This window comes from Rhinoderma darwinii, chromosome 1 (genome assembly GCF_050947455.1).
Source record: "Rhinoderma darwinii isolate aRhiDar2 chromosome 1, aRhiDar2.hap1, whole genome shotgun sequence".
Lineage (NCBI taxonomy): Eukaryota > Metazoa > Chordata > Amphibia > Anura > Rhinodermatidae > Rhinoderma > Rhinoderma darwinii.
Genome location: NC_134687.1, coordinates 449,628,942 through 449,642,433, shown reverse-complemented (window position 1 = coordinate 449,642,433; position 13,492 = coordinate 449,628,942). Strand labels below are relative to the sequence as shown.

General features: G+C 42.3%; 1 protein-coding gene across 2 annotated transcripts in view; it reads right to left on the bottom strand.

Moving 5' to 3' along the window:
- Positions 1-13,492, bottom strand: part of SMPD4 (sphingomyelin phosphodiesterase 4) — a 72,382-nt gene that overhangs the window by 18,092 nt on the left and 40,798 nt on the right. For both annotated transcript variants that reach the window (XM_075831927.1, XM_075831935.1), the window contains 3 exons: positions 5,607-5,770; positions 5,315-5,520; positions 725-958 (listed from right to left, as the gene is read on the bottom strand). In XM_075831927.1, the coding sequence (XP_075688042.1) occupies positions 725-958; positions 5,315-5,520; positions 5,607-5,770 (604 nt within the window). The remainder of the gene's footprint in view (positions 1-724; positions 959-5,314; positions 5,521-5,606; positions 5,771-13,492) is intronic.

Below are 13,492 nucleotides of genomic sequence, written 5' to 3'. Positions count from 1 at the left end.
GGCATTAAGAAGCTCATTAGCATAAAGCTAAAAATCGCTCATAAAGTGGTTTAAAATAGATAGTTTTTCTAAATAAAAAGCATTACTGTCCCCTACATTTCAGCGCCCATCTCCTTATATAGGAGACAGGGCACTTATAATGTGGTGACAGAGTCTCTTTAAAGGAATTTTCCAGAGAGAAAATTGATGACTTATCCTCAGGATAGGCCATCTATCTCAGTCAAACGCCAGTATTGAGCATTTAAGGAAATGAAGGGGAAGCAGCGATCGCACAAGCGCCATGGCCCCTTCAAAACAGCTGATCGGCAAGGGCACCCAGAGTCAGACCCCTACTGATCAGATATTGATGGCCTATCCGGAGGATAAGCCTCAATTTTCTCATTGGAAAACCCCTTTAATGCTTGGGCCTCACAAGCAACCAAAGTCACAGCAAAATTAAAAATATATCTCAATTTACTTTCATTTCTCTCCTGAACCCAGTATTACATTTAAATAAGCAGAGATTCGGTATGCTGCTAAACCAGAAAACGTTGCAGAGAAAGGCCTGTGCAGCTGCTTATCACTGCTGTTAAAACAGCCTCCCCAGCAACTAGGGGGTCACTTCACCATTGAGATCCACCTCACAGTTTAAGAAGCAGATAAACCCTAGTATCCCATCACTTCTTGTCCTGTTCAGTTTGTATACATTTCTACTCGGGACAAATACACATATAAAAACACTTACCCGGAAAATTTGACAGAGATACTCCAGTGCTTTTTCCAGGTGTTCATCAGTTTTCCGAATACTATCGTACCCTAGCTCATCAAGGTCATTGCCTGAGTAAGTGGTGTTCTGATCTTGATTGTTAAACCCAAACCAAGAGAGTACTGTCTGGCTGCCTGAGGTATCTGGGTACTGGTCGGAGATGGATTTAGCCGTTTCCTTGGCTTGTATGATCATTTGAGCAAGTCGTAGAACCTATGCAAAAAAGTAAAGTGCATATAAAATTGAAACCAGCATGCCTAAATGGAAAAAGCCATTATTATATGCGCCATGTATAACAAGTTTTTTTGATTTTTTTCTCCTCATGGGACCAAGTAAATGTTCAGGGGAAAAAAAACAACCCAAAAAGCAACAACCAGGGCACAGCACATTTGAATGTAAATAATTGCAAGTTTTCATAAAATAAATATATTATAAAAATAACATCCCTACAAAATCAGCAATGAAGCATATTCACATTGAAAGAGTATGTCCTATTTTGGTAAAAATCTATAATCAAGCAGGCCTGTAGAAGACGAACATAGGCCTCATGCCACCAAAACAGCTTTGACCTGTCGAGGGTTGAACTCTACAATATCCTGTGGTATGTGGCACCAAGACATTAGCAGCAGATCCTTTAAAGGGAAGGTGTCATGATTTTTTTTTAAATTATTATATTGCTTTTGATATAATGTAAACAAAAATTTTATTTATTTGTGTCGTCACTTTCTAATTTTTACTGTATTCTTACTTTTACTGCTCTATGGGGGCTGCCATTTTTTTTTAATCTCTGTATGTGTCGATTAACGACACATACAGAGATGGAATACGGCAGCTCCAGTGCATAGGAGTCAATGAACGGCTCCCGTCTATTACCTCTGCTATCTGGCTCTGTACTGCGCATACGCAGGTCAGAGTCACAGCAGAGAAGCTGTTTGCAGGGAGATAGCAGGCGCCATCATGAAGAGCAGCTGCACTGCAGGTAAGGAGTGTGTCCCTATATCTCTCACAGACCCCCGACGCCCTCCCCCCCCCGTCTCTAAATGTATTGTCCGTGTGGACGGTGTGCAGAGCTAAGCTTGTCAGATGTAGTAGAGCGGAGTGCGTGTGTGTATGTATATGTATGTATGTGTGTAGCAGTGCCGAGTGTGTGTGTGTATGCGCATGTATGTATGTATGTATGTATGCGCGTGTATGTAGCAGTGCCGTGTGTGTGTGTGTGTGTGTGTATCTATCAGTGCCGTGTGTGTGTGTGTATCTATCAGTGCCGTGTGTGTGTGTATCTATCAGTGCCGTGTGTGTGTGTGTGTGTGTGTGTGTGTGTATATCTATCAGTGCCGTGTGTGTGTATATCTATCAGTGCCGTGTGTGTGTATATCTATCAGTGCCGTGTGTGTGTATATCTATCAGTGCCGTGTGTGTGTATATCTATCAAGTGCCGTGTGTGTGTGTATATCTATCAGTGCCGTGCGTGCGCGTGTATCAGTGCTGTGCGCGCGTATCAGTGCCGAGCGTGCGTGCGCGCATATCAGTGGTGTGTGTGTGTGTATCTATCAGTGCCGTGTGTGTGTATCTATCAGTGCCGTGTGTGTGTGTATATCTATCAGTGCCGTGTGTGTGTGTATATCTATCAGTGCCGTGTGTGTGTGTGTATATCTATCAGTGCCGTGTGTGTGTGTATATCTATCAGTGCCGTGTGTGTGTGTATATCTATCAGTGCCGTGTGTGTGTGTGTGTGTATGTATCTATCAGTGCTGTGTGTGTGTGTGTGTGTGTGTGTGTGTGTGTGTGTGTGTGTGTGTGTGTGTATCTATCAGTGCCGTGTGTGTGTGTGTGTGTGTGTGTGTATATATCTATCAGTGCCGTGTGTGTGTGTGTGTATATCTATCAGTGCCGTGTGTGTGTGTGTGTGTGTGTGTGTGTGTGTGTGTGTGTATCTATCAGTGCCGTGTGTGTGTGTGTATATCTATCAGTGCCGTGTGTGTGTATATCTATCAGTGCCGTGTGTGTGTATATCTATCAGTGCCGTGCGTGCGCGTGTATCAGTGCTGTGCGCGCGTATCAGTGCCGAGCGTGCGTGCATATCTATCAGTGGTGTGTGTGTGTGTGTGTGTGTGTGTGTGTGTGTGTGTGTGTGTGTGTGTGTGTGTGTGTGTGTGTGTGTGTGTGTGTGTGTGTGTGTGTGTGTGTGTGTGTGTGTGTGTGTGTGTGTGTGTGTGTGTGTGTATCAGTGCCGTGCGTGCGTGATGCCAAGTCAACACCTTGAACTCTTGGTTACGTTCCTCAAACCATTCCTGAACAATTATTGCAGTGTGCCAGGGCACATTATCCCATTGAAAGAGGCCACTGCTATTAGGGAATACCGTTTTCATAAAGGGGTGTACTTGGTCTACAACAATGTTTGACATGTACCACCCACAGTAAAGTAACATCCACATGAATGCCTGGACCCAAGGTTCTCCAGAAGAACTTGCCCAGAGAATCTCAATGCCTCCGCTAGCTTGCCTTCTTCCCATAGTGCATCCTAATGCCATCTCTTCATCAGGTAAGCAACGCACACGCACCCGGCAGCCCACAAGATCTTAAAGAAAATGCGATGCATCAGACCAGGCTACCATCTTCCTTTGCTCCATGGTCTAGTTTTGATGCTCACGTGCCCATTGTAGACACTTTTGAAGGGTGGAGAGGTGTCAGTATTTGTCTTATGGTTGCAAAGCACTATGACTAGACCATTTAAACGCAGCAAGATGCAATGCACTGTGTTCTGACGTCTTTCTATCATATCCAGCATTAACTTTTTCAGAAATTTGTGTTGCAGTAGCTCTTCCAGGAGGATCAAACCAGACGGGCTAGCCTTCACTCTCCACATGCATCAGTGAGCCTTAGGCCGGGTTCCCACGGGACCAAAAACGCAGCATAAAAAAAAAAATAATCACACAGCGTGTCCGATCTCGAACCCAAAGTACATTCCATTAGAAAAATTGCACCACATTGTGGCGCGGTTTTTATAACTGAATTGCCGCTGCAGAGGAATGCGCTCATACATACCCCCCTCTGCGCATAGTCCAGCCGCCTACGATGACGTTGCAGGCCATGTGCTGCAGTGTTCACATGGGATGAATCATCATCCCAGGAGGCCGGAGTGGAGGATGAAGGAGGGCGTTCTGGGTAAGTATGATTTTTGCGGCGCAATCGCTGTGATCACGCCGCAAAAGTCGTAACACTTGGCTTCCTGTTGCGGGTTTTGCATCCCCATTTAATTCGATGGGGAAAACCCACAACAGAAAAACAAAAATGACATGCTGCGGAATTAAATTCCACACCACAGGACAATTTAACATTTACACCGTTTTTTTTCCCCCCGCATTGTGGGCATGAGATTTTAAATTTCATCCACTTTGCCGCTACTGTAAATGCAGAGGAATTTCCGCACACAATTCCGTTGCGGAAATTCTAGTGTTTACTCTACGTGGGAACCCGGCTTTAGGTATCAATAAACATGTGGCCGTTTAACCGCTTGTCCTTCCTTGGACGACCTTTGCTAGGTACTAACCACTGCATACCCTACAAGACCAATCATCTAGCCATCACAATTTGGCCCTTGTCAAAATTGCTCAGATCCTTACGACTGCCCATTTTTCCTGCTTCCAACACTTCGGGGGGGAATTTTTAAGACTGGCGTTTTGCACTTATTTTTTTTTTTTTTTTTTTCCCCTTATTAAGAGGGGCACACTTAATAAATTAGGCACATTCATGTGCCAGAAAGATAAATCTACACCAGCTGCCTAAATGATAGTGAATTTATAGTGCTAAACCCTGTCGACTTTAAAAAAAAAAAAAAAAAGGCTCGTGTCGAAGGCAGTGTAAAACAGCAAAAGGTGGCATATTATAGCGCATACATGGCGTTCAACATAATTTGTGACTTACCATAATACTAGTGTATAGCCGCTGATAAATCCCCCTATAAACCTCAAGAGCTCTGTTGCCTTATATATCCCCCCCATTGACAGGTGCCATGTTTGTGAGATAAGCAAGGGCCATATAGTTAGAGAAACAGATTGCAACACAGTGGGGCAGATTTTAAATGAGCCAGAATTCTGGGAACATATGCTGGGCACCACATTGGTTAGCAGTTTTTGACACCTTTAACGACGGAGTGTGACTTAGTGGGGTAGAGGCATGGTTGTTTAAAAAAAAAAAAAAAAGTCATAAGCTAAGCCAACCAAATGGTATAAGGAAGGGAAAAGGGTCTATCTAAATGCACCAACATTTAATATACAGAGTAAACCACTTAAATAAATGTGTCGCATTTTGTGACTGCCTTGTCTAAAACGTACACAGCTTAGTAAATCTGCCCCAGTGGAGCAGGCAGATCTGTAATATTGATAATACTGCAGCCGGGATCAGTCCATCAGTGTTCCATATGGAAGAATTCGGGAACTGAAGCCCACAGATGTACACGCTACACTTGGAACAAAGTAAAAAGGTTTCTAAACTTCTTGTTCTACTGCTCTTTTATTTAGCTGCCAACTATCTGAGCGTGCATTTTTTTCCTATAGCCACTACACTTACCAGAGTTCTTGTCTCACTACCAAACATTTGTGTGTACTGGAAATCCTGCCCCTCCAGGCTGTACACATGACTCTTTATCTTGAAAGAAGCATCCATAATTGGTGGCTGCCAGGATGAAAGAAAGCTTCCACCAAGGCTCGGGGACATAAGAAGTCGGTGCTGCCGGTGGGGCATAACAGCTTCTGGTTCTAGGAGCAACTGCTCACCTGCAAAGAGTGCGAGTTAATGTTTATACAAACAACAGAGCGAGAAAATGCACTTCTGACACGATTAGAAGGTTTTATTTTTTTACCTTTCTGGATCATCTCTGGTAGATTGGGTTGGCAAAAAACTTTTGCTGCTCTGTAAAGCATTAGTGCATTCTTGGGACTGACAAGGTCACTACGGATGGCGCGGTTCAAGTAACGAAGGAAGAGCTTTGTGTACATAAGCAAGTTGTCCTGCACAAATGGAGCCCTGTCGTAAAGAACATATCTATAAATTAGTTACATAGTAAGGTTGAAAAAAAAAAAAAAAAAACACATGTCCATCAAGTTCAACCAAGGGATGGGAAAAATGATAGAACTTTGTTTTGCCCCTATTGATCCAGAGGAAGGTTAAAACATTCATTCAAAAATTCTACACATTGAAATAGGAGCGGATATTTTTTTGTTCTAGGAAATTATCTAACCCTTTTTTAAAGCCATCTACTGTCCCTGATGTGACCAGCTCCTGCGGTAGACTATTCCATAGATTCACAGTTCTCACTGTAAAGAAGCCTTGTCGTCTCTGCAGCTTGAACCTTTTTTACTCCAGACGGAGGGAGCGCCCCAATGTTTTTTGAGGGGTTTTTACATGGAACGGGTTTTCAGTGTATTTCTTTTATGGGCCATTCATACATTTATATAAGTTAATCATGCCCCCCCTTTGTCATCTCTTTTCAAGGCTAAGTTATGAGGAAAAATTAAATCCATTTAGATTCTCCATGCCACTTATTCGTTTAGTTGCTCTTCTTCGTATTTTTTCCAACTCCAGGGCATCCTTTCTATGAACTGGAGCCCAGAACTGAACTGCATATTCTAGATGAGGCCTCACTAATGCTTTGTAAAGTGGCAATATTACATCCCTGTCCCGCGAGTCCATGCCTCTTAATACACGACAATATCCTGCTGGCCTTTGAAGCAGCTGATTGACATTGCATGCTGTTATTTAGTTTATGATTTACAAGTACACCCAGATCCTTCTCAACAAGTGAACCCCCCCAGTGTAGCTCCCCCTAGGACATATGATACATGCAGACTGTTGGTACCCAGATGCAAAATGTTACATTTATCCCCATTAAACCTTATTTGCCAAGTGGATGCCCAAACGCTTAGTGTGTCCATATCCGCTTGCAATTCACAAACATCTTCCATAGACTGAACTATATTACATAGCTTGGTGTCATCTGCAAAAATAGAAATAGTGCTATTTATCCCTTCCTCTATATCATTAATAAATAAGTTGAATAATAGTGGTCCCAGCACTGAACCCTCTGGTACACCACTTATAACCGGGGACCATTCAGAGTAGGGATCATTGACCACCACTCTGGATACGGTACTTGAGCCAATTCTCAATCCAAAATTAGCAATGTAGTAGGTATACGTTTCTTTTTATTAAGGTACAATTATTCTGCCTGTGTAAACGTTTAAAATAAGTTTTAATTATCAAAATTTATCAATAAAAATAGTAGGGCATAGAGTGCCAAAAGATCCAGATACAGGCGTTAGCAAACAGATCCAGATTGCACACGAAAGCCTGCGTAGTATAGACATACAACATGCACCTATTCAGAAGTGCCTGATATGTCAGATAGAATTTATAGCATTGTCTTGCCACGTGTGCTGGCAAATATTAAAGTAAATCTGCTTGCCACAGATATAACAGACACACTTCCCAACGCGTTTCTGCACCACATAGGGGAGCGTCCTCAGGGGTATGATTTGTCCAATTATTCAGTTTATAATTAAAGTGCCGGTCAGCGTGTATTACGCTGTTCATTTATTTACGGCACGCACAAGACAACTGATATCGGTCCCAGTACGCGCCGGGGAACCACTGAAGTCTTATACACCCCAGGTCCCACCTCCCAGGCTTAGAGCAGTATCGAGCCAAACCAATAGGATCTTACAGCGTCTAGACTGACGCCTATCCATATGGCCGGCTCCCTATTAACCACACGGCCAAAGGGATCGATGCATACCGCATCCTTAGTAACAGGGAGGAGCTAAAGGCGGCCAAACATACAAGGCCGACATAGCACCGAAATGGACACTGTGCAACAGCAAGGAGAGAGCTCATCAAATGACACTACTAAAATCGTGAATGAGAAGTAAAGAACCGATAAATCGCTGCAAAAGGATAATCCAAAAAGAAGTGCCAAGATCATGCGCGGAGCGCTGACACCGTGAAATAATGAAACATGATCCGTTGAAAAAGGCCATCCAGAGGGAGTGCCATAATCCAACAGGGAGTGCTGCTGCATTATGATGGCACAGCACATAGTGTCCCTGCCAGACACGGCGCCAACACAGTAAAATGGTGAAGCATGACTCGTTGTGGAAAGGCAATCCAAAAGGAGTGTCATGATCTAACGAGAAATGCTGATGACTAAAGATGGCAATAAACACGGTATTGATGCATTACGATGGCAAAACACATAGTATCAATGCTGGATAGAGCCGTGTACAAATGAAACAATCTTCTAGCGCAACCAGTATATTAGATGAATGGAAGATAGGAGATCGATTCATTAAGGCCCAGTGGTCTGATAGTTTGCATCCTGAAGATCCACTGGGCCTCCTTCTGTAGGATACGTCTATCCCAATCACCTCCCCTAGTTGGTGCTTTTACGTGTTCCATACCTTGGAATTTAATAACAGAGGAGTCTCCCAAGTGACAATCCCACACATGCCTCGAGACGGCAGTGTCAGTTCTGCTATTGATGTCACAAATGTGGTTGCGAATTCTTCGTCTGAATTCCCTTTTTGTTTTAACCACATATTGCAACCCAGTCACAAGTGATGAAGTATACCACCCCTTTAGTGAGGCAATTGATGAATGCCCTGTTGTGAAACACCTCTCCTGTTACATTGCTCTTAAAGGTCTTGCTCTTAAGAACAGAAGTACACGCTTTACATCGACCACACTGGTATGAACCCACAGTGTTGGTAGAAAGCCATGTAGTAGCAACAGCACCTTCCAGATTTGACTGTGTACCAGTCGGTCCTTTAGATATCGGCCTCTACGAAATGTAATTTGGGGCCAATTTCCTACCATATTGCCTACATCAGGGTCAGCTTTGAGGATGTCCCAGTATGAGGTAAGTATTTTTCTAACCTCCTGATGTGCAGCATCATAGGTACCTATTATTCTCATTGTGTTATCCTCCCTTAAGTAGGGATTCCCTATCAGCCACCATGGCATGCTGGTATGCTGATTTCAAGACATCCCTAGGATACCCCCTGTGCTCGAATCTGTTCCTTAGACTAATGGCCGATGTCTTAAAATCGGACAGTGGTACAGTTCTGAATAGGTGCATGTTGTATGTCTATACTACGCAGGCTTTCGTGTGCAATCTGGATCTGTTTGCCAACGCCTCTATGCCCTACTATTTTTTTTTTATAAATTCTCTTTTATTAAGGATATTGACATATAAAACAACAATTAACAACATTCCATACATCCATCGTAATAACATTCTTACAATGAAGCAGGTTACAAGAATCAAAATATCATTAGTAAGATTGTCTCTGAGCGAAAGGGATAATTCCCGACATATCTTCATGAAATATATTGTGAAAGAAAAATCAGAGGTATGCATTACAGGTCAAATATCAGTAACCTACTGTGTGCTTACCGCAACACAAAATATAGGATAGAAAATAATAATACATAAAAGGATAGATACAAAACAAAAAATATACATTCATATACAGTCTCCCTGATGGCGGAAAAAATTATGTAATGTCAGCACTTTGCTACGTCCCTGGTCTCGTCCGTCAAAATAAATCCAGTATCATGGTGTAGAAATTATTCATCCCGTAGTCCCCACATATTAATTTACCTTATCACAACAGGGCTTCCAGAGTTATTTCTGGAAAATTTTTCTAAATATTGCTTCCATGGTTGCCATGTCTTAAGAAAGCTGTCCCTTGTGAAAGTATTCCAGCCTACCAACTCCTCAAGTCTATATAGTTGATGCATTTTAGACCACCAGACCTCTATCGTAGGGGGGTCTGTTTTCCTCCAATACAAGGGAATTAGAAGTTTTGCAGTGGCCACCAGAAAAGTAATCAAATTCTTTTTCGAAGGCGTAAAATCTTTCACTGGTAACCACAACAGAACCAACTCCGGAGTTAACCGGATATTATTTCCTGTTATCTTTCCTATAGCTGTTTCCACCTCCTTCCAAAAAATCTTAATTTTAGGGCAAGACCACCATATGTGTGCATGCGTCCCTGTCTCCAGGCCACATCTCCAACAAACGTCCGTGCTAACTAGATGTATTCTATAAAGATAAGCAGGTGTCCTATACCATCTCGTCACCAGTTTATACGAATTTTCCTGATACCTCACACATCTAGAGAACCCGTGAGCGTAAGAGAGTATCGTATCAATCTCCATTTGCGAGAAAATGGAGCCCAGCTCTACCTCCCATTCTCTAATGAAATGTGGTTTAGATGGAGCTCGTTGTAGGAGGAGACCAGAATATATCCTAGACAGAGGCTTAGTCAGAGTATTGGGTAAGAGAGAATAATTTTCAAGCCACGTAGGATCCGGATATGAGCTTAGGTTAGCTGACAAAAATTTACGACATACTGATTTAAAATTAAGTTGATGTAGAAAGGGGACCTTAACCTTATGAGTGGGAGAATTCGGATCATTTCCCCTAAGTCTTGTCCTAAGAACATCCAATTCAGGTAGATCTGCTACCCCTAAAATCTCCGCTACTTTATAAGTTTTAAGTGTCTGCCACATTGAAGAACTCATACTATGCGTTTTATTTACATAATGTGGTAAAACAGCCAATGGAGCCAATGAAGAAAGATTTCCACTAGACATGGCCAAAGCACCCGATTTCTGGCAAACTTTAAGCATTCCCCTAGTCAGTACACTAACCAGTGCCTTTAGTGGAGGTAATGGTAATTTCACCCACAGCAAATGAGCCAAATCCTCCGAGAGGAGCGCTCTTTCCATATCCAGATGAAGAGCTCCTATAGACAAATTAGCTAATTGTGACCATCTAGACAACTGGACCGCTTCATAGTATGTCTTTAAATCAGGCAATGCCATTCCCCCTTGCTTTTTTTTAAGAGTGAGGAGCCGATAAGCCAACCTGGGGTGTTTATCCTTCCACAAGAACTTAACAAAAAGACTCCTGAAACTGTTGAAAAAGCTATTTGGCATCTCAATAGGTAGACTCTGCAGCATATACAGGATCTGTGGGAGCACATAAGTCGCCAATAAATTTTTTCGTCCTATCCAAGAGACATAAGGTATGTTCAATTGAGAAATATATCTATGAATCCTGGAGAGAAGGGGTTTAAAATTAAGTTCGAAGAGTTGGGATACATCCGCTGAAATCATTATCCCCAAGTATTTAATAGCCTGCGAAGGCCATTTAAAGGGCGACATAGATTTCAGAACCAAGAGCTGACCAACCGGTACATTAATGCTCAAGGCCTCCGACTTATCGTAATTAATCTTAAAGTTAGATATCTCTCCAAATTCATTAAAGACGTCTATTATTTTTGGAAAGGCCTCAAGTGGATTTGTAATCAACAATAGCAAATCATCCGCAAAGGCTGCCAGTTTATGATTATGACTCCCCATCTTCAATCCTTCAATCTCAACGGTCTGTCTTAATTTCGCAAGTAATGTCTCCATCACCATACAGAACAGAGACGGGGACAAGGGGCAACCTTGGCGTGTTCCATTTGTAATAGAAAAATAGTCTGACAAAGAACCGTTCACTTGAATTCTAGCAGATGGGGAAGTATATAGAGAAAATACAGCCTCAATAAACACAGGAGGAAAATTAAATTTAAGTAAGGTAGCTCTCATGTACTCCCAACAGACCCTATCAAATGCCTTCTCTGCGTCAGTACCAAGGAGAACCATAGGGTGCCCCCGACGCCTTATTTGACATATTGCATGCAACACCCTGCTCACATTGTGTCTACCTTCTCGACCCTTCACAAATCCCACCTGTTCTTCATTAATTAGTTTCGGCAATATTGGTTGAATGCGAAGAGACAGAATTTTAGCCCACCACTTCACATCACAATTCAAGAGCGAGATAGGTCTATAGCTCCCACAGCATTCTAGATCCTTTCCCTCTTTAGGAAGAATAGTTATAAAAGCTTCCAATGCTTGCTTAGGTAATGAAGCTCCCATCATCAGAGAATTACATACTTCCACAAACTTCGGTACTAATTGCTGACTAAATTTTTTGTAGTACGAAATAGGTAGACCATCTGGCCCCGGGCTTTTTCCAGACGGTATCGAATGCAACACTTTCTCAACCTCCTCTTTAGTAATAGGCGCCAGGAGCTCCCCACAGTCCAACTCAGAGAGGCCAGGAACCGTGATAGAATCTAAAAAACTCCTTATTTTGCTAGTCTTCTCCTGTGGTGTCAACCCCCTGTCCCCAACCGGGTTTCCCAGATTATACAGTGAAGAGTAAAAGGATTGAAAAGTCTTTGCTATAAGCGGGGTGGTAGTCACCCTTGCCCCTTTGTCATCTTTTATGGTCTCAATAAATGTTTTGGACTGTTTTTGACGGATCAAACGGGTCATTAATTTGGAGCCTTTGTCTCCATGAAGATACATGTGACTTTGAGCAGCCAAAAAGGCCTTAGCCGCCTTTACATTCAAATGATCCTTAAGTTCCTGACGTAACTGACTTAATTCCCTATAATCCTCAGACGAGTTAGTATTTTTATGTGATACTTCCATTTGAGATATCTTATGAAGTAAGTCTAGAATTTGAGCATTCCTTTGTTTTTTAACCCGTGAGGACAGGGCAATAAGTTCTCCCCTCATAAAGGCTTTTTGCGTCTCCCAAAGAATTGGCCTGGAGATTTGTGGAGTATCATTAAAGCCATAAAATTCCTCTATTTTTAGGCCAAGTGCTTGACTATGCTCTTTGTTTGCGATAATGGTATCGTTCAATCTCCAGGTCCATTCCCTACGAGGTAAATTAATCAATTCTAAGGAAAGCGAAATCGGAGCATGGTCTGAAACCGTAATGTTTCCTATATCCGCCTGAAGTAACGAAGGAACAAGGACCATAGGAATGAATATATAGTCAATTCTATGATAAGTCTCGTGTGGTGTAGAGTAAAAAGTGAAGTCTTTTAAGGACGGATTCCTAACACGCCAGGCATCTACTAACCCCAATTGTGACAGGCTAAGTTTAAGGCGACGCATGGCAGGTATGGAAAACCTCATGCTAGAAGAGGTGGAATCCAGAGCAGAGTCCAAAGATACATTAAGATCTCCCCCAAAAACAAGATAACCTTCGCTAAACGTTTTAAGAGAACAAAGAGTTTTGCGCAACCACTTCAATTGTCCTACATTAGGTGCATATACAGCTGCTATCGTAAACTTTGTGTTGGAGATGTGACCCTTCAAAAAAACAAACCTTCCCATAGGATCTAGCAAAGAAGCTTCTACTTTAAAAGGAGTGTCTTTGTGTATGGCAATAGAAACCCCCCTCGATTTTGAAGAGTAAGTGCTATGGAACCATTGTGTGTATAATTGCGTAGGTAAGTTTGGGATATGTGTAGGCCGAAAATGAGTTTCTTGCAGCATTAAGACATCCGGAGTATTCAACTTTAAGGAATGAAAAATACGAGATCTCTTTTGAGGAGAGTTCAACCCCATCACATTGAAGGAGCAAATACGTAATCTACCCATGATATTTTACATTTAGAACCATTCTGACTGTAGGAACATTTGTTAAGTGCCCCCACCAGGGAGATAAGACCAAATCAACAATAAAACGTATAACAACAAAACAATAAGGAATGGTATCAAAAGGAAACCTCCATATCATCCCGGAAATAGGAGGTGCTATCATGATGCACCTAAGCATCCAACAAATCCCCTGCCAGAGGGGAGGGGGGGGAGAAGAAAGTTGCCATTTTGTAC